Below are 21,395 nucleotides of genomic sequence, written 5' to 3'. Positions count from 1 at the left end.
TTGACGTGGAGTCTAAAAACATCAGCACTAGAGAGACAAAGATGGCTGAGCATGGCGCTTGCCACACCATGCCCCTCGTGCACTCTGCCAGCCTTGATTCGTGCTTGTTAGTAGCACTTGCCCCAAATAGTCTTAAGATTACACTCGTGTCTTTGTCTTTGTGTGTTCCAGGACAACTCACTGGTGGTGTGGAAGGAGATTGACCTCACACGACTGAGTGATAAGGAGCGGCGCGACTCCCAGAACGAGATCGATATTCTGTCCTTGCTGGAGCATGCAAACATCATCTCCTACTACAACCATTTCCTCGACGGCAATGTCCTGCTCATCGAGCTGGAGTATTGCAACGGTTTGTGACGTGCCCTCGGGGCCCCAGTTTTGGCGTGATATCCTGGGGAAAAAAACTTGACAACACACATTCTCACTCTGAAGAAAGTATGCTTTTTGATTTAGAGTAGACATATGAAGTGACTGAGACTTGCATTATTAAGTTCATTAATTGGCTATTTGTATGGGAGATGATACAATGAAAACCATTGAAACTGGATTGTGAAGTGTTCCTAATGGGGCTAGCCTGGGTTACATTAACATATGTATGTGGGCTATCAAGTATTTTCTCATGACTTTTTTCAACTGTGTTCCCATTGTGGGGAATTACTTTGAGGCATACACACGAATGCCTCATTAAGTGAAGAGACGAAAGTTAATCTTCAAGCAATATTGGTTACCACTGAGATGACCTATAGAACATTTCTGTAAATTGTCACCCTCTACTGAAACACACCTTCCTCATGCCAACATCTGAGGTCTTGTGTTGGTCCTTAAGTAGTGACCACCACTGCTTTCACAAGATTAATTACCATGCCACAATCTTCCACCTTGAGCTTCATTCAGATGTCCGAACAGATGGCATTCTATTTCGATTTAAAGCTTTCGTGACTGCACGGATTCGTATTCTTGGTTCTTTCGGTAAAGTCGCGTAGAAGGGAAATAATAAAATAATAAAAATTAAACAATATAATTATCACGACGTTTCGATTGCAACACAAGCAATCATCATCAGGTGTGAAAAACACAGCAAGAAAATGTAAAAAAAAAATGCAAAAATGTTCTTGCTGTGGTTTTTCACACCTGAAGATTACTTGTGTTGCAATCGAAATGTCGTGAGAATTGTATTGTTTTATTTTTATTATTTTATTATTTTCCCTCTACGTAACTTTACCGAAAGAACCAAGAATAAGATGGCATTCTGAAGAGGGCTATGTCTGGGCTGTATGTGGGCTTCCCATTCAGGCTTTCTTATCAGTTCCAAATACAGTGTGGGTGTGCATCATCATGTTGCCACAATTCGCCCTTTTGCAGCTTCATTAAGATATCTCTTGTCTTTACATTATCGGGAGAACAAAAAATAACAACGTCAAACACCGTTCTCATGTCCACTTGTGTAAGGCTGCTTCCATCTTTGCATGATCCCACTGACATCTTGCAGCAAAATCCGAAAAAGAAATGTTGCACATGGCTTCCAGCATAATGCACCAATCACCATGTAATATTGTCCAAAATGACACGGACAGGTTATAGAATTATGAAGTGTCTTTGCAATTGAAACAACCTTCTGTATGTGGTAAATGCATGTGCATTTACTTGTGCTGTATACTAATCACGTGTTGTGAAACTCTCCCCTCCCATTGAGCGTTGAGGTGCCATGCCCTGGCCTCACCACGAGAAGGCGGTACGATCAAGTGCTGAATAATCTCTGAACTTGCTTCTTTATTTGGAGAGTTGGCCCCCTCCACTTGTGTGGGCTTTCTCCCACAAACGGTCATTCATTGGCTGAAAACATCTTCATCAATGTGCCCATTGTGCAGCATTGTGTGATGCAGTTACATCTAAGACACTGTATATAAACTCAATATTACTATTAATGATAAGTATTTCTGTGTATACATTGTGTGTAAATGGTGACAATGTGCGTAACGGAATTGTGAAGTGTATTTCATGAATGTGATGTATGTAGAGTGAATGTTGCATTGTTTTGTTTTTGAAAGGTCTTAATATTTGCTCCACAGGTGGCACATTGTATGAGAAAATCATAAAGCAACATGGAGCATTTTTCCCAGAAAAGGTAAATTACACATCTCTCAAGTGAAAAATGAATTGAAAACCCACACATGGTGATACACAATGGCTTCTATACATACACAGATGGCAGTTCTGCAAATGCTAATGCGGGTATTACCGGCGGTATCTCAGTGGGGGCAGGACTGTGGCAGAGTGTTTTGTGCATTGTGCTATGAACCTGCCAAACTCTGTAACCTTTTGCGGCCATGGTTAGCAGTGGCGAGTACTATCTCAACTGGTCTTGTGCCACCCCCTCCTTGGCCAACCTTCACTGACCAGCATGGTAAAGTAACCACCTTGACCAACATTGCTTGGACAAGCCTTCATCCAGCAGTGGATTTACAAAGGAATGTAAATGATTATTCGTGCATCTCATTTTAAAATTCGGAGAATGAAATGGTTCTCAAATGTTCTTTTGTAGGACATCGTGTGGTACTTTTACCAACTTGTGTCTGCAGTGGAGCAGATCCACAACTTCAAAATTCTTCACAGGTGAGAGTTCCTTGCTCTGTCTAACCAGGTAGAATCAGAACTTGCATCTTCTTCCTTGAATTGGTCTTTCTTCAAGCTTTTCTTTCTACACTCATCATTGTTCTGGGTCCTCTCCATGCCTCCTCCACATTCCTTCATATCTTGGCTCTCTGCTTGGACCCACATCTCTCTGTCTTGGCCTTACTGCTTTTATGATCGCCCTCCCATCTTCTGATGTTGCTTTTTTCTCATCTTGTCATAGCCATCAGAGTCGATTTTCTTTCAGAATGTCTGAGATGGGTATCTCTCTTGACTCCTTCCTTGCCTTTTTGGAATTTCCATAATCTTGATTTGATTATATTCTTAGGTTTTTTCGGTAAAGTCACGTAGGTAAAACATCAAAATTAATGAAAATAAAATAAAATAAAACAAAAATCACGACGTTTCGGAGGCAACACAAGTCTCCGTCATCAGGTGGGACCGTCACAGCCGAATTAGCTGCATCAAGTGAGGCAATGATTCAAGATGTAATCCCTTATAAGCAAGTTGAAGGGGGGAGGAGAGGGGGGGGGCTCATCAGATGACGGAGACTTGTGTTGCCTCCGAAACATCGTGATTTTTGTTTAATTTTATTTTCATTAATTTTGTTTTACCTACGTGACTTTACCGGAAAAAACCTAAGAATATGATTCCTTGCAGTCACGAAAGCTTCAAATCTAGAATTGATTTGATTAATGAAAGTGTATTTTTGTGGTTGTTATTTCCCCCCCCACCCCCCCCCCCCCAAGTTAAAGGGATATATGAAAATAAACTCTTAGCAACAATTTTAATTGTCTTTGTTTTATTTCAGGGACATAAAGACATTGAACATTTTCCTTACCAAATCGGACCTGATCAAGATCGGCGACTTTGGCATTTCAAAGATTCTTGACTCAAGGAGTCAAATGGCGGAGAGCGTAAGTACACCTACCCTCTTTGGCAACGTATTCCAATGTTAGGGTGCCGACAACCCATAGGCAGACGCGCACATAGTAGCCGAAGGGATGAATTGGAGGAGCCCTATTTGTGGCCAGCTGTTATCCTCGAATACAGCTGACATGATTACGGTGTATATTGTCTGACTTGAGGAGCTTATTGAAGTGAAGTGATCTTGAAAAGTGTACCGTTGGTTCACAGAAAAGTGTGGACATCTGTGGCCTTTTATGTTCTAGTAATGACAAAACGTGTATCTTTGATGTTTCAAGCAAAGCCTTCACATACATGTTAACACGGTTGGCTACATATGGTGCGAAAGAAGTTCTACATACATACATGTGGCCTTGTCACATTATTTCTGGTGTCTCGTGTAGTTCATGGCAGTTCATACCAGTTGTCGTGTCCTGGATACCATTTAAAGTTGTTCATCACCATCGAGTGTATTGCTTGTTTCAAATTTAATGCCACCTTGAGTCATAGTTAATGTTCGATTTTACTGGGCTATTTCAGGGGTTTCTCTTCCCTGCTATGTCCATATTGTTAATAAAATGAAGCCTAAATTTAGCCCAATTACAGCTTCTAATGTTATTATTTATTTTACATAGTAAAAAAAATACGGGCTTGTATATTTGTATTACAAAAGCAATGTAAAATAATGATAACAAACACCATTTAAACCTTAAAAATAAAACCTGCCAAGCTAATTTTGGACTGCACAATCCAATGCGACACCAGGTACGACGACAGTACGCTACTAGCCTTGGACTGGTAGGCACACGGTGTTTGTGTGCAGCGTAGAAACTCGGCTGGCAAATGCGTCGGCTTGGCTTTGCATGCTGTTACATTTTTGAGCTTGGAGTGCGATTTTTATTTCTCCTCTTTTCAAAAATGTTTATCCCCGTGCTCTGTGAGATGCGGTATCTCCACCCGTGTGGTTTAGAGCAATGCACCTTATTTTCACTCGCTCGAGATGAAGAGGTGAAGAGGTTTCGATTTAAAGCTTTCGTGACTGCAGGGATTCATCTTCTTGGTTCTTTCGGTAAAGTCACGTAGAAGGGAAATAATAAAATAATAAAAATAAAACATAATAAAATAATTCTCACGACGTTTCGGCCAGTCTTTCCGACAGACCTGAGGACGGCTGATTGCATTGTGGACGAAACGTCGTGAGAATTATTTTATTATGTTTTATTTGTATTTTATTATTTCCCTTCTACGTGACTTTACCGAAAGAACCAAGAAGGTGAAGAGGTGCGCGCGAAGTCTGTTGGTTCATTATTCTAGCGCGGAATAATGAACCAGAATAATGTTGTTAGATTTAAGTTGACGGTGTTTTACTAACACAGTCGGGGTTTGCTATTAAATTCACACCTGTGAGTTTGTCCTCATCTCCATGGTGTACTCTCTTTTAAAAAAGGCGATCCTCTAATTCATACTCCCATTTTGTCGTTCGTATATACTGCGCATATTTTTTTTTTGCCATGTGAACAAGAGCTGTGCTGAACATTTTGTGTTTCTTACGCGTTAGAATTGAACGTTGAACATAAGTCATATTTTCTTGATATAGTCAATTGCCCAGTGATGTTTATTCGGGGCTCTGCATGTAACCGATTCTTCGGTCCATCAATCGAACTCCTACACTGTCAAGGTATCGTGTCATGCACAATGCAAATTCTATGCTAATGTTACATTTAAGCTAATGTTAGTAGACAAACCTGTTCAAACGATACGACGTGAAAAACAAACAAGATGGTAAAAGCACGAAAGATTTCGCAGCCGCTTGTAATCCGAGTGAGGTTTTCCAGCGTCGGTCGCATGTTGAGCCGCATTCGCGGTGAAAGCTTTGAGAGAATAAATGCTCAAAGCGTAGCCCATCCCCGAAAACCGAAATTGTAAGATGGTAAAATCATGGTCTGAGATTTGTCTAAAGCCACCGTGTGGGGGTTAATCGGTGCGTGTGTGACTGTGTGCTTCTGCAGTACGTGGGGACTCCCTACTACATGTCTCCGGAGCTGATCCGTGGAGACAAATACAACACCAAGTCGGACATCTGGGCCATGGGCTGTGTGCTCTACGAGCTGCTCACACTCACCCGCACCTTCGATGCCACTGTGAGGAGGAGATATGAGGATTCTGCTGTTGCTATTATATAGCTTTTTTTTAATTCTGTTGTCCGGGGTTATGTATGTATGTTGAAGTTCTTTCACACCGTACGTAGCCAACCATGCTAATTGAAGGTGCGTTAAAAGAGGTGAGGGGTGGCCTGAGTAAGACGAAAATGCGGATAATGCAAAGGTGTGTAACTTGGGCTATAAAAAAAACACTGTTTACTTACATAGACTGCGGAGGGAGATGTATCCTTTACTTGGTGCCCATGAAACTGCAAACATTTTACCGAGGCCGACCACCCCCCCCCCCGCCCCATGAGCGAAGAGCAGCTAATAACCCAGCGCATGCCCAATTATACTTTTTTTTTTTTCTTAAGCATGTTTAATTTCAACCTGGATAATCGAGAGTTAACTATACCACCAACTTGCACTGTTCAGGATCTCGGAAGCAAAGCAGGCTTTTGCCTGGTTCATACTTGGTTGAGTGAGCGCCTTGCAATGCCATGTGTTTGAAGGCTTACGGCAACATGGTAGCCAAGAGGTGGTTAAAATAGGGTATCATTGTAATGTGTGTGTGTTAACACTTATTACCTGGTATCTGTGGAGTGGTGGTATTGTTTGTTGTTATGCTATGACCCTGGCGACGCGGAGTTCATTACCCAGCCACGGCTACTGTCAGTGGTGAGCGATATCTGAACCGATTCTGACATGGCATGGGGAGGCCTTCATCCAGCAGTTGTTTGAAAAAGTTATGTAATTTTTAATGATGTATGGGTGTGAAACCTAAGGAAAATTGTGCTGTAAAGGTATGAAATGTGGACATTCTTTCCGTTTTTAGAACCCGCTGAAGCTGTGCTATGAGATCATTCACGGCAAGAAGCAGGTGGAAATCGATGACCAGTACTCGAAGGAGATCAAGGAAGTTGTACAGAAGTGTCTGCAACAGGTCTGTGATGTCTGTGGGACACCATGCTCCCTGCCCACTCTCGTCTTCAGCCCTGGGATCATTTGCACCATGTGTCTGCAATACAACGGGCAAATGTTTCATGTCTTGCATATAATACAAATCCCATTTTCAAAGCTCGAATGTAACGGCGTGCAAAGCCATGCTGACTTGTCCGGCTGTCTCTTCACTGCATGGAAATGTATCGTGCCAGACAGTCCCAGTAAAGTACTGTCTTCTGCATTCACAATTGTAAGAATTGTTTTGGGATATTTGTTAGTGTCAGTAGTGTTTTAATATTTTAGTGTGTGACATATTTGGGTAAATTTGGTCCTACTGGAAATAAGAGCTCGCTGTTGAGACAGCTGCTGTGGAACCGTGAGCAGCGCACGAGGCTCAAGTGTGGCTACGGTTTCTCATCGTCCAGTGTGGGCTTAACGACAACGCCTTCCAAATATTTTAGAATTGTGCTCGCCACCTGAGTAGATTTTGATTCGGCATCTGCACTCTTGTGTGTACGTCCGTGTTTTACACCACCTTTTAAATTCACAGTTGGTGCCGGTGACTGGTGCTCTTAACCATTTTCCACAATCAGATAACTCATGGGGAGGGGACTCCCTTAGTCCAAATGTACAAGTTGTCGCAACAGCCGCTTCATCTCCTCCGTTTTCCCCCTTTTCTCTTGCAGTTTACCTTTTGTAAATTTTCCCATACGACCTTTCATAAATGTTTGCTTGTATTCATGCTCTCTCACTCAACACTTTTTTTACATTATCCATAATAATCACACCAGCACCTGGACATAAGACGGGCATTGGCATTGAAGTCACATGCCGGTTAATCTGACTGCGCCTCATTGCTTGAGGGTTCTGATGGCTGTGGTAAAAAAAAATCCCTTATCTTGGCTTTATTTATAGCACAATACTGTTTAACGACTCGTTTTCAGTAAGCGTAACACATTTTTTCTTGGCCCCCTACTGTGAAACAACTGTAAACGATTTTTGGGTTGTGCATTGTAGTAATCAGGCCAAATTTCTGTCATAAGACCCAGCCTCCACCTGTCATAGCCAAACGTGTATGAAACAATTTTAATGCACCAATTTTTATTGTTTTAGCTCACCGATGAGTTTGAAAGCAAATTCGCGCAGCCAAATCTAGCACTTACAATTGACAGTTCACTTGAGATTGATTCAAGTATCTTTGGGGAAAATCCAGGAATCTGGAAGTCAAAATTACTTCCTAGATTTTTTTTTCCTGTAAATTTGGTTGAGAGTCCTGCAACTCACTGGTGTGTGAGCCGGAACAAAAGTAATTGGCGTGTTAAACGCTTGTCCATGTCACAGTTTCATTAGTTTGGCTACGACGTGTCGCGGAGCATCTTGTGAACAGATCATTGAGCCGAACTCAAAATTATGGAACGGTTTTCGTTAGTTTTGCTTTAGGGGGTGATGTCGCTGCTATGTGCAATCCCAATGAGTATTTTGCTGGTAAATGTAAAAAATTGCTAAATTTGGACAAAGATGCAGGCACACAATGGCACACTCTTTTCGAATGACATCACCGGATTTTTTGCATCCACTGCGAAGCAGACTGGTGTGTGTTTGTTGTGTGTGGTCAATACACTGGCAGTATTAATGAGGGCGGCCTACTGGACTCGTACCGTGTGAACCCCCTGTGAGAAGTGCAAACGTTGGCCGCCCGGATATGTCGCCACCTTGTCATGACAGCAGTGGCTGTGTCGTGTTCCATAGGACGCGGAGCAGAGGCCTACGGCTGAGGATCTGCTGGAGATGTCGCCCATCAAGACGCGTAGGAGGTCTGAACATCATCGGAAAACATTCCCACATGGCACCATGTTAAGCGTAGATTTGAAGTTTTCGTGACTGCAGGGACCCATACTCTTTGGTTCTTTCGGTAAAGTCACATAGTTGGAAATAAAATAAAACGAATCACGACGTTTGGTGGGACAACCACGGCAAGAAACAACTGCTGGTGTTGCGCCCGAAACGTCGTGATTTCATTTATTTTAATTTATACCTACGTGACTTTACTGAAAGAACCAAAGAGCATGTTAAGTGTGTGTGCAGTGGGCTATAACAGTCCCTTAGCTTTGGCATGTTAAAATGTTACAGATCGTATGCAGCTTAATGATATTATATACATACAGTACAGGTAGCAGACTTGGGTTGGAGACATTACTTTATCATAGACGGACGATGGTCAAGAATAATAGTGGTAGCTAAGCAATGAAATGCATCTGAGGAAGTGGAGCAATGAAATCCGATCATATATGAATGTTGTAAAAGGTTTTTACCCTTTTATCTGGCAACATAACTGACACCTTTTTTACAAGGGATTATGTTTGCATTAACCACAACACTTGCGGTCAAAATGCAAAAAAAAACACAACTCTGATAATGTATGCACTGTCCTTGAAATTGATTGGTCCACACCCGAGACAGCTTTTCTTGGAGCCCATTCTTACATGGTGTTGGACCAGATGACGCCAAAAGGCGCACAACTCAAAGACAACGCACCATCAGAGTATTGAGAGCTCGGGGTAAGCATTTACATTGAGACCTATGAATGGTTAGGTGAATTGCTCCATTGCAGGATTGTGGAGGTGGCTTGGAGAGGAGTGTATACGGCATTGGATTCACCATGGCTGATGATGAGGAAACGTTATATAAAGCGGGTTGAGAATAATGATTAGCTTGATATAACAATGTTGTCATTCTACTTCTTAATGAAGGCATCCCCATGTTGTGTTCGTTATGGGAAGCTGTTTGACCATATTTCACCACACTGGTCAGCTGGCTTGGTGAAAAGGGTCAGAGTCCAGGGCCAGTTGGGATATCACTTGCCACTGGTGTTAGTCATGTCCAGGAATGGAACTTAGGTTGCTACATTCATAGCGAAGTGCTTGAACCACTACGTCACTGAATCCTCCCTGCTACCCCCCCCCCCTATTTATAGGGATGGCAAAACTGGTTTAAATATTTTGTAACTGGCATCAGGAGGTTCGGTGCTGAGGAGAACTGGCTACGTTCAATTTCGATGTAAAGCTTTCGTGACTGCAGGGATTCATCTTCTTGGTTCTTTCAGTAAAGTCACGTAGAAGGGAAATAATAAAATAATAAAAATAAAACCTAATAAAATAATTCTCACGACGTTTCGGCCACAACGCAAGCAGCCGTCCTCAACGCAAGCCTCGACAGACCTGTTCTTCACCTGAGGACGGCTGCTTGCGTTGTGGCCGAAACGTCGTGAGAATTATTTTATTATGTTTTATTTTTATTATTTTATTATTTCCCTTCTACGTGACTTTACCGAAAAAACCAAGAAGATGGCTACGTTTAGTTTCAGTTTAATTTCTGTTTGATTTATTTGGTAAAGCCCTGGGAGCCATTCGGCTCTTGAATCTGGTGCAACCGCAACAAACAAAAAACATGAACACATGAAAACATCTTAAAGTGACTATGCGCAAACAGAAAAATCCAGGAAAAAACTGCAAAGTCTTCCAGGAAAAAAAGGACCGTACACCAAAGCTGTGCAAAAATCCCAGTGGGATGCAAGTCAAACAACAACCACAAGACAACTTAGATTAAAGCCATCATTCTAACTCAGTACTACAACAAAAAAACATGGCCAAACCAAAAAACTTTTCGAAATCGCCAAAATAAAGCCATAAGCAATGTAACAGTGTACATGCTCGCCAGAAACCATTGAGCGTGGACCGACCCACCTGGCTCCCACCATCTTGTGTGTGGTGCACCGATTTTTGAGTGGTTCACAAATTAAATTTGTATTTCCGTTCAGGGGGTGTGGATTGGATACATTTGTCGCATTTTGTGGAGAGTCAACGGTGACTTTTTTGCTACGAATGAGTCACCACCACAGAAATGTGGAATTTTACGCTTTGGGCTTGGGGTTGTCAACAAAAACAACAAAATCAACATTGCCCCATGTGCATTTAAGCAGGAAACCACTGACTTAAAAATTTTGGAGAAGTACTATAATTAGCATCGCAGTGCATTTCATAGATTATATTTTCTTTGCAGTGAAGCCACAGTCCCTTAGCACTGATAGTACATGGCTTGCTGTTGAGTAATGCTTGATAATGAACAGTGGTAAAAGAAATGTAATGTGACAAATAAACCCCTATGGTAATTTTGATGAGTGTTCATACCATGTTTTCTAAAAAAAGAATCTTCCCAAAAAGCAATATTATTCACAATTCCTTCATGATCTGGATTGGAACATATGATGCATTAACTATGAGCTGACTAGGGAAGGGTTGAGTACTCTGACTACATTGTGCTTATCTTGCCTATAAAAGTATTTTTTTGTGTGTCTATCTCTGTGTATGCATGTCCTTCTAACGCTTTTAACTGACAAACTATTTTGTTTACTCCATAATAAAGGTTTTTTGGGTTAGATCGCGTTATTTATTAAAGATTTGTCTTTTGTAAACGTGACACATTTTTACTGTTTGGCCGTGTCGGGTGGTGGAAGGGTTACGACACATAAATAACGCGATCTAACCCAAAAAAAACCTTTATTATGAATAATATTGGTCGCGAAAGCCTACGTGTGGTAAACTATTTTGTTTCCGTTTTAACAAAGTACACACATACAACAAACTAAGCCCCCGGATGAACACTTGTTGTTTGTTTTTGCCCTTGGTCCAATCTAAACTAAGAAAATCACACTTTGTAACAATGTACGCTGATCATAATTATAACTTTGAGCGTGGCAAAGCACGTGTCTGCACATGCGCGGAACGCCAACTCGCGGTTGCCCCTCTATAGTAGTATCTACTATATATCTACTGTAGAGTAGGTAGATGCTACTGTAGAGTCTGTCGATACTGCTGTATTGTATGTAGGGTGTGTAGGTTTATATGCCTACAAAATAAAAATTGGGTGAGGGGGGGGTAAAAACATTTTGGAGGGGGGAGATGGTCGCGAATTTTTGGAAACCTTTTAGATCAACTGTTTACCCCCCCCACTTTCTATAACGTTTTGATTCAGGCCTTCTGTAAGGCCCTTATAATTTTCCTAATGGACAAAGGGACAGACAAACAGAATGCCGGGCTTTTATAATAGCTTAGTATTTGTGTATGCATATGTTATGTTTTTTAAGAGAAGACAAGTTTGAAATAATATGTATTTTTCCCTGGGCAAAGCCGGGTACTTCCTGCTAGTCTGTTACATAACTGCCTTTGTTCCCTTTGTGAAGTGTAATCCAATGAAATTCGTATTTCTTTGGAAATTCATGTTGTGGTTAACACGACAAATACTTTTAATATTTAATGAGGTGGTTGCTTTAGAAAGGTAGCATCATACGAGAGAAATGCCCTGCTTGTCTTCCAATGCTTGATCGAGTTTACTTTCTTTTTACATTGGGATAATGTTCCGTCTGTTATTAAACAACTTTCAAAATGCTTGTATACTAACTCCCACTCTGTATACAGGGCAGTTTTAAAGCAATTTACTGAAGACTATTTTCAGGAGGGATCTGTAGAGGGATTTTTAGCCAGTCCACTCATCTGCGTTTGGCTTTGTGCTCACAATTCTACTTTCGGACATTAATTACTTGGGTTTGTCGTGATTCGGTGAAACTACAATATATATCGTACAATACACGGTCCGCTATTATATTGCCTGTCGTACCGATTCATTTTTATTGTCATTTATGATTGATTTTATTTATTTTAAATGTTATTCCCCGATTTAAAATAACGCAATAAATTAAAGTTATAAATTAACGGTGCTTTCCATTGGAGTGCTGTTATCCATGGCATAGCAGTAATATGTGAACATTTAATTAACAGTATTTACTGATTGGCCATGTCGGGTGGTGGAGGATTACGACACATTTATAAATAACGCGATCTAACCCAAAAACGTTTATTATGAATAATATTGGTCGCGAAAGCCTACGTGTTAAACTAACGGTATGTATATTAGAAGCAATTCAGATTGTAATCTGGCAACGAAAATTAAGAGACTTTTGGCAGGCTTGCATTCCGTGAACTGCAGTTGAGTAACTTTAAAATCCTGTATTCATACCAGAAGTGCAGCGACGCACAAAACAATACAATAAACGTGCTAAATACAATTGCGAAGTTACAGGAAACTGATATTGTCGATAATCGTCATCGTGAAACGCCAATATTGCGGCAACCCTACGAATTTGAACGTAACCCAACTGGCGGCGGCCGTCTGTTGTCGGTGAGGCGGCTGGCGAGTGCTGTGCACAGCTCAAGGGGACGGCTGTGCTTGTTCCTCCCCTCAGGCCAACTCTGACACGGCCCTCTCCTGCTGCCGGCTTGCATGCTGTCCCCTCGGCTTGTTTGCCTCTCCTTGCTTTCATCTGCCTACCTGCACTGGCCTGTCTCTGGGCTGGCTTGGCTGCTGGAACCTTGGCGTAGTTTCTCTGCCTGCGAGTCCGGTAGTATTACACCATGGTATTGTTGGCTTGGCCTGGGGTTTAGTGTTGTTTTGATGGCAAGAACTTTGCTTCTCTTTAGATTACTTTGTGTGTATCGATCGATGGTTCCCAACGTTTCTCGATCTGTGGATCACCTATGAGCACTTAAAATGTTCTCGGATTGACATGCAGTGAAAGTAATTGTATCCCTCCGTTCCGTGGACCACTTCCCCCAGGCTGATGGACCACATGTTTGGAACCGCTGCAATATAGATCATAGTGGGTGGCGTGGAGGAGCAGTGCTTAGGGCACTGCGCTATGAACTTGGCGACTAAAATTCTATTCCTGGCCATGACTAACATCATTGGCGAGTGATATTCGGAGCTGGGCCTGTGTCCCATCAACCACCTCGGCCCCCCCCCCCTCCGTTACCCCAATCTCCAACTGGTACTGACCAGCTTGGCGACGTATGGCCAAAACAACCCCCATGACCAATACGTTGTGGGGAGGCTATCCAAAATTGGATTGACAAATGGCTGTAAATTATTTAATGTTCTTATACATAATTTGGCCTATACAACTTTTAGAAAGTATTATTACTTTTTTCATGTTCATTTCTAACAATGCTGAAGTCCCCGCCAAGCCACACTTAACCATCTAACACTCTTGTTCTAATTCTCTAAACCTCTTGCTTTATTAATACGGCGCTGTGCACATACACTGACTTTCAAAAAGATGTATTGCTAAATAAATTAATTTAAGTAAAACTTATCGCTTAAGAAATTACCCGATGGTCTGTGATATGGTGAGGTTGTAGCTGTTGTTGTTTTTCATCGATGCCTGATGCTCAACTCCCTTGCCCGTTCCACCACCAGGGAAATGGAGAAAAATGTTTGGCGGCTAAACGAGCCTGCAAGACGCATAAGGTAATTATCAGATGTCGACACAAATCCACTTGAGTGTAAACGCACACTAATTACACTTCTAAAAAAAAATTGGTACGGATAGATACGCGCTCATGTTTTAAATGAGCTTAACGTGAATCGCTTGCATTCCTTTTCATCGGTGAAGAATGAGGCGTTAACGTGACGCATTCAAATGGTATTGGAGCATAAATCGTCAGCAATCGCTGCATTCAACAGCTGAATATTCCTCGTATTATTCTCTGCCCTTTACATAAACATAAATTTGTGTCACGAAAGAGCACGCTATGCAATGGCAACTGTATTTAACATTGCTGCATTAGGTGAGATGAATACACTATATTCTAAGCACATCTACACTACATATTAATTAAGTCGTGGGACGTGTTGGGTTATGCCTGTCTATTAAATTACTTCTAAATAGGGCTCGTGTCACATGGTGGGCCATTGTAAGTGGAATATGGAATGAACTGTGCTGGGTGGATGAGGTGATTTGGCCCAATTGCTGGGACGAGTGACCTAGGGCAAAATAAAAAATGAGTCCAAGGGCGGGGCGTGGGAGGGGCAGTGCCCAATAAATTCTGAACAAGAATTGTTAACCATACTTAATTTTTATCCATTAAATTGATTGCCCAAATTTAACGCCATAATACAGTTTTTTTTTGGGTTAGATCACTTACATATATAAATGTGTCGTTAAACCCGTGGCTTGGCTCTCCAACACACCGGTGTGCTGTACTAGTTAGAAATTGGCATGTTCTGTTTACGTGACAAACCTTATCAATTGGCTGTGTCGGGTGGTGGCGGGTTTAACGGCACGTATATATTTACGCGATCTAACCCAAAAAAAACAGTATGGGTGATATTGTTTGCTAAAGCCTACATGTCAAATTTAACTCATTAATGCTTCTAAAATTAATGCATGTGATTACATGCCATACTAGGACAGGCTACCATCACTGGCATTTGCTAAGACGCGGAAAAAAAAATCCCTACACGGGGTGAGGGGTGGCCCCGTGTGTCCACGTCATTGCTCTTCTGAGTGCAAGCCGGGTAGTGTAAACTAGCCACCCGGTACGGGTGGTGCAGGTAGCATTAGCACTTTGCGAGGGCCCCATGGGCACGGGATGCGTGGAGGTGCGCACGCTAACGAGCCGGAGTGCGTGAGCCAGGAGCGATAATGCGGAGGCGGTGCCGGTGGTGACTGCTCGGTCGAGCGATGTCTACTACTGGGGCGGTGGCAAGCGCACGCCGCAGATGCTGGACCAGTTTCGTGGCGGGTACAGCGCACTGCGGGTGTGCGCCAGCAACACCCACTTCGCAGCCGTCACCGTTGAGAAGGAGCTGTACACCTGGGCGGTATGTCTGTCACTGCCTCTCCTCCATATGCAGTGGTGGTGGTGTGTGGCGTGGTGTTTGTCTTTGTGGGGAATGATAGTGTCGTAGTTTGGGCACTGCTACAAACGCGGCGATCCAATATTCGATTCCCGCTCATGGCCAAACATCGGTGACAATTATCTGGACTAGACCTGGGCCTCCTTTAGCTCGTGCAGCGATACAAAGGTGGCCGGGTGTGGTGCTGGCAACCCGCCACCGTGTCGTGTGCTGTGCCGACCTTCATAGATACTCTAAAACCACTTGCTCCAACAGTCGATTAAGGCTATATGGGGGGGGGGGATTTGTCTTTCGAGTGGTGTGTGTGTGTTCCTGTGGAGTGTGTGTGTGTTTTCCTGTGGAGTTGTATATATGATTAAATCAGATTCTCAAGTGTAGTAAAGTGATAGTCTCAGCCTGGTTGCCAATTATTGCAAATTTTTTTGTATTACATTTAGTTTAGTTATTAATTTGTCTAATATCCTGGTCTGAGAAAAAAGTTGTTTGACTGATAGTACCAAAAATTACTCCCCAAAGGCAGAGCAGGTGGGAAAGTGCTTCATCCTGGAACTGGGACCCCATATTCTAAGGGGAGGGTACTTGCTTCTTACGCTGGTGGCAGTTCACCAGCGTTGATTGAAGCAAACATAACTGCTGATGAGACTCTATGTTGAAGCCGATCCAGAGTTTACTTGTTTTGAAACAATGCTGCTGAAATTATGCTCTCCCATGAATCCGTGCAGCTGATTGGTTGTGAAAGAAATACTTTTTTTTTACGTGGAGAGATGGATATGTGAAGGACACTTTTGTATGGAACAGAGCTCTGTCAGAATGTTTATTTGGCTGCACTTGAAGGGATCTCAGATCTAGCTCTGTAATATTCCCTTCTATGGGCCATTCTCTACCTTGGGGTGTTTGTATTTCTTGGTGAGATCCTAATGGATCTTTCATCTTGTAATATGTACGCTGATAGTACAATTCGGATAAAATGTAAAAACAAGAGCTGCAGCGGAGCTTGCGCACAGGGCTTGCGTGACCACGGGACGAGTTGTGAAAAGCCAAAGAGGGCAGCGAATCATTTGTTTATAATTTGTTTTGGGTCATTCGCCCTTTGCAGAATGTGCAGGGCGGCACCAAGATGGTGGGGCAGCTGGGACACAAGGACAAGGCATCGTACCGGCAGCCCAAGCGCGTAGACAAGCTGTTGGGCCTCGCTGTGCGACAGGTGGCCTGCGGGGATGAGTTCACTGTCTGTCTCACAGGTACTGCTCTCTTGCCCTCTTGAAAACACTTGCATATGTAGCTGATGCCACTGATGAATGAAATATGGTAAGTCCTCGTTTAACGCGTGTTCGCAAAACACGTTTTCACTGTAACGCGGTTCTACCGTGAGGGGTAACACTTCGCGCAATGTGGAACGTGCACCGTTATAATGCCGTTTCTGAGCGGTCGACGACGAGCTTCTTTCTTGAGCTGCGTGACTAAGCGGTACTGTAACGTACGCAATGATACAGTAACGCTGCGGCGTACCCTCGGTTATTCGTCCCGCCATCTTTACTGTGTGTTTGTACATCGTGTGCCTAAATCGTATCTTGCCAAACTTTTATCGTTACATTATTTATTGGAAAATTGTTTTTGCGTATTGTGTTTTTCGCTCAACACAGCACTTTTCAGGAACTCCTCTTCCACCTTAAATGAGGGCTCTCTCAATTTTGATTACTCGACTGGTTACCGGTTCGATTGCTCGACTGTTGGACAGCACGAGAATAGTTGGGTGCAATAAGCGTAGCCTATATTACCCACTAGTTAGACAATTAGAAGTGAAATAAATTACTACTAAATTAAATATTCTATTTGAATGTAATGTTGGTGATTGTGTTCACTTACTGTAGTCTAATACAATATATTCTGATCCAAATACACTTGATTTTGGTTAAACACAAATGATGTGAAGTAAATCTCAACAAAAGATGTAAACCCAGCAACTTAATGTGGTGCTCACATGTTCGCTACGCTGGTAAATGTAATTACAAAGTCAGTGTCTGAAGATGAAAATAAATCGTTCGTGAATGTGCTACTCGCAGTCAGTGCCACGCTTGTCTGCAAGAATGTCACTGGCTCTTGTGTGCATGCATGTGCACGTGCATGTGTAGCGGTTAGGAAGCTGCTTTTCACGTAGTCACCTGTGTTTGTGTGTGTGTGTAATGGTTAGCTTATTGCGCTAAGAACCCGGCGACGTTGGTTTGAATCCTGGCCATGGCTAACATCAGCGGGTCAGCGTTTCCCACGACAGTCTGTATTATTTTGCAGGAGGTCTTTGTGTCTGTGTGTTTATTTTGGAATGTGTCATTTGCCATGCCGTACTTATTAATAGGCGCTCGCTTAACAGCACTCACCCGACCAGTGTGTATTGCTATAAACAGGATTTGTCGTGTGTGTATGTCTTGTGTTTGTCGTACAGAGCAGGGTGAAGTGTTCAGCTTCGGCTCCGACTACTACGGCTGCATGGGCTGCAATGGGGAGCTGGGTGTGGAGGTGCTGGAGCCGATGCCCGTGCAGTTCTTCAACATCAACCCTGTGACGCAGATCTCGTGTGGAGACTGCCACGTCATGGCGCTCACGCGGTCGAGCGCCGTTTATGCGTGGGGCTGCGGCGAGTACGGTGAGGCTTCGCCCAGCCGTGGTGAAGAGCGTCGGCAGCCTTTAGTTTGAGTTTGGCAGCCAACGACGGTACATGAGAAAAAACCGTTGTGTTACATTTTGACCGTGCTTAATTTGGCATAATTCTAGCTCCTGAGAATTGTATGTTTTGTTTGTACGTTATGTGACCAAACATTACTCCCTGTGGCAGGGCGGGTGGGAAAGTGTTGCCCCTTACTTTGTGGACCAGACATCACGTGAAGGGAGCTCAGATGTCGCTCTATCTGCTTCTGATATCAGAGCTATTCTCTAAAACGAAGGTTTGCACTGCTCTCTGGGAGATCTGTATGGATTATACATCTTATGTCATGACACTGATAACGTAGTTCGGGATAAAGTTTGGTAAAAAGACGACAGTGGAATGGGAAACTACTTGGGGGAAATGTAGCCAATTGTTTTGTACAACCGCCCTCAGGGTCTTCCTACCCCGGTGAGCAGACGCTTGTGGCGTGAGAGCTGTGTGGCGTGAGAGCTGTGTGGCGTGAGAGCTGTGTGGCGTGAGAGCTGTGTGGCGTGAGAGCTGTGTGGCGTGAGAGCTGTGTGGCGTGAGAGCTGTGTGGCGTGAGAGCTGTGTGGCGTGAGAGCTGTGTGGCGTGAGAGCTGTGTGGCGTGAGAGCTGTGTGGCGTGAGAGCTGTGTGGCGTGAGAGCTCTGTGGCGTGAGAGCTGTGTGGCGTGAGAGCTCTGTGGCGTGAGAGCTCTGTGGCGTGAGAGCTCTGTGGCGTGAGAGCTCTGTGGCGTGAGAGCTCTGTGGCGTGAGAGCTCTGTGGCGTGAGAGCTCTGTGGCGTGAGAGCTCTGTGGCGTGAGCTCTGTGGCGTGAGCTCTGTGGCGTGAGCTCTGGCGTGAGCCGTGGCGTGAGCTGTCTCACCGCAGATCCGTTTAATTTCCTTCTGTTTTAGGCCGATTGGGATTGGAGACTGATGCCACGGAGTTCTACCCTAAACGAGTAAGTCCATGCTGATATGGTGATCTGTCTATTTGAATAGGCTTGTAATGATTTAGCAATTCATTGCAACAAAAAAATATTTTCACCGCAACATGGTGCTAATGTTCTTCCACTAGCATTACGTTTCTTTTGCACAGTATCCATTTGCATCCTGTTTCTCCCTGAAATGCTTTTAGGGGTATGCGCCCTCACGGTTTGAGAACCGCTTCGTTAGGGTAATGATATGAGTAAGATGGAAATACATTCCTGCGGTGGGAGCTGGTATGAACGTTGGGTTGCTCGGTCAATGGCAAGGGTCAACGGCGGCGTTGTGTATTCCGCAAATATGCCCGACAGTGAGGGCGGGTACAAGCCGGCGTGAGTAGGTTAAACGTTGAGTTTTATAAGGGCACTATGGGGTGACCAGCCCCGCTCCACCCAGCCTCGCCCCACCCTCCCCACCCTCCCCACCCAGCCCCTCCCTGCACGACGGACGGACACAATGATCCCCTGTGGGCTGGTGTAACCAGGAGGTTCCTACCAGTATAAATTCTCAATTGTCTACATCTGTGAGCAAAATCCTCGCCTCCTATTCAACGTGCTTGTGCTTCCTTGGCAGGTGCCCCTGTCAAACCGGTGGAAGATCACGGAGGTGTGCTGCGGCACGGATGGCACGTTCTTCCTGACGGCGCAGGGCAAGGTGTTGGCGTGCGGCAACAACGAGTTTAACAAGCTGGGCCTCAACCAGTGCACGTCGGGCCTACGCAACCGTGAGACCTCCGTGAGTTGGTCGGCGCCGCGCGGGCTCCGCACGTCCCCATGGGCGTTTCCTCGGGAGCTTCGCAGCATTATATCTATAACACGATTACATTGCAGTGCCATGTAGCTTTAGTACGATTGTCCATCAACCGGGTGCATGAATGTTTTGCCTGCACCGCTGTCAGTCCCCTGGTGGTTGATTGACCCTACTTTACCACACTCGTCGGTGCGAGTTAGTGAATCTGTCGTCAAGGGAGATGGGCAACCCAGGACCAGTTGGATATCATTTGGTCGCTGCTGACGTTCACTGTGGCCGGGAATTAAGTTCCGGTCAGTGGGATCCAGGTACATTGCTCTGAACACTGTGCCACTGCTCCACCTCAGTGTAGATTTATAAAGCACCAAATTGTGGACGTCATTCGGAAGGAAGACGTGTGTGTGTGTGATAAGATTGTGAGGATTTCGTTTTTTATTGAAGGATGAGGTTAAGGACAGGATCATGTGAGGAAAGAACATTCTGTGCCAAGAATGACAATCAAGGTACCAGGATTGATAGAAAGGGCAATTATAGACAAAGGCGAAGAGGAAGGCCTCGAGTCTGGGCCTGAACAGGGGAATGGAGATGACAAGGGGAGGGATTTCCAGATAGTGGAGGCAGCAGCGGAAAAGCTGCAACCTACCACTGAGTGGCGCTTGTCTTGGGGGTTTTTGGGAGGCCATATCCACTTGATCAGAGGGTGCGGGAATGGGAATGGGGGAGATACACAGATGGCTGGCAATAATGGTGTTCCAAATTATGGGGGCAGCAGAGGGGAGTAAGCGACCTTCTGCAGAGACTAAGGGTTGTTCTAGGGCCTTCAACAGAAAGCCTTGGTTGCTGGAGGATAGAAAATGTGGATTGGAGGAGTACAGTAGGAGACGGTGAACTTGAAATTGATCTGGGACTGGATTGGGAGCCATTGGACCAACTGAACTATTGAGTCACGTAGGCTTCTCCCCCCTCAACCAGTATATATACGGGGTCGGATCTCTTGGAATTTCTCATTTACTTGATACAGCAAGCGTGCTGTGACGGTTCCACCTGAAGACGGAAGCTTGTGTTGCCTCCGAAACGTGTTTTTTTATTTTATTTTTTATTTTACTTTTATTTTAATTAAATTTTTTTACCTACGTGACTTTACCGAAAAACCCCAAGAATATGAATCCTTTCAGTCACGAAAGCTTCAAATCTAGAATGAACTATTGAGGTGATCACGTGTCCCTTTGTGCTAATGCATTACTTCCAATTGGTTAAGTGAAGTGGGGGTATGTAACATTAAACCGCTTTATGTCACCTTGTTGGACAGCCGAGGTTTAATTTTGACAAGATTACTGCACTGCCTCCACAGGTCTTCCACGAGGTGATAATGAAGTTGATGCCAACACTGGTGAAGCAGCTGTCTATCTACAAGATCCGTAGCATCTCCGGCGGCAAGACGCACAGCGCCGTTATTGACGGTGTGTGGGCACAGCAGCCTTGGCATGATTTTACCCGCTCTTGTAATGGCAGTAGGAAAAGGTGCCAGCTGCAATCATTACCTACTCAATCAGGGGCAGGGAAACTTTTCCCTAAAGGGAGCTGAATAGGACTCACGAATACATTTTTTTTTAGGGGGCAAACAC

At 44.0% G+C, this 21,395-nt stretch overlaps 1 protein-coding gene across 2 annotated transcripts in view; it reads left to right on the top strand.

Annotated features, from left to right (window-relative positions):
* NEK9 (NIMA related kinase 9) overlaps positions 1 to 21,395 on the top strand; it is a 49,073-nt gene that overhangs the window by 15,387 nt on the left and 12,291 nt on the right. For both annotated transcript variants that reach the window (XM_078608671.1, XM_078608673.1), the window contains exons 2-15: positions 172 to 349; positions 2,070 to 2,125; positions 2,543 to 2,613; positions 3,443 to 3,548; positions 5,547 to 5,678; positions 6,514 to 6,621; positions 8,370 to 8,434; positions 13,929 to 13,979; positions 15,149 to 15,335; positions 16,468 to 16,612; positions 17,812 to 18,012; positions 18,949 to 18,995; positions 19,594 to 19,755; positions 21,122 to 21,230. In XM_078608671.1, coding sequence (XP_078464797.1) covers positions 172 to 349; positions 2,070 to 2,125; positions 2,543 to 2,613; positions 3,443 to 3,548; positions 5,547 to 5,678; positions 6,514 to 6,621; positions 8,370 to 8,434; positions 13,929 to 13,979; positions 15,149 to 15,335; positions 16,468 to 16,612; positions 17,812 to 18,012; positions 18,949 to 18,995; positions 19,594 to 19,755; positions 21,122 to 21,230 — 1,618 coding nt within the window. The remainder of the gene's footprint in view (positions 1 to 171; positions 350 to 2,069; positions 2,126 to 2,542; positions 2,614 to 3,442; positions 3,549 to 5,546; positions 5,679 to 6,513; positions 6,622 to 8,369; positions 8,435 to 13,928; positions 13,980 to 15,148; positions 15,336 to 16,467; positions 16,613 to 17,811; positions 18,013 to 18,948; positions 18,996 to 19,593; positions 19,756 to 21,121; positions 21,231 to 21,395) is intronic.

The sequence above is a fragment of the Lampetra planeri genome, chromosome 30 (assembly GCF_965212315.1).
Source record: "Lampetra planeri chromosome 30, kcLamPlan1.2.h2, whole genome shotgun sequence".
Taxonomy (NCBI): domain Eukaryota; kingdom Metazoa; phylum Chordata; class Hyperoartia; order Petromyzontiformes; family Petromyzontidae; genus Lampetra; species Lampetra planeri.
This window is presented reverse-complemented; position numbering and strand designations above follow the sequence as displayed.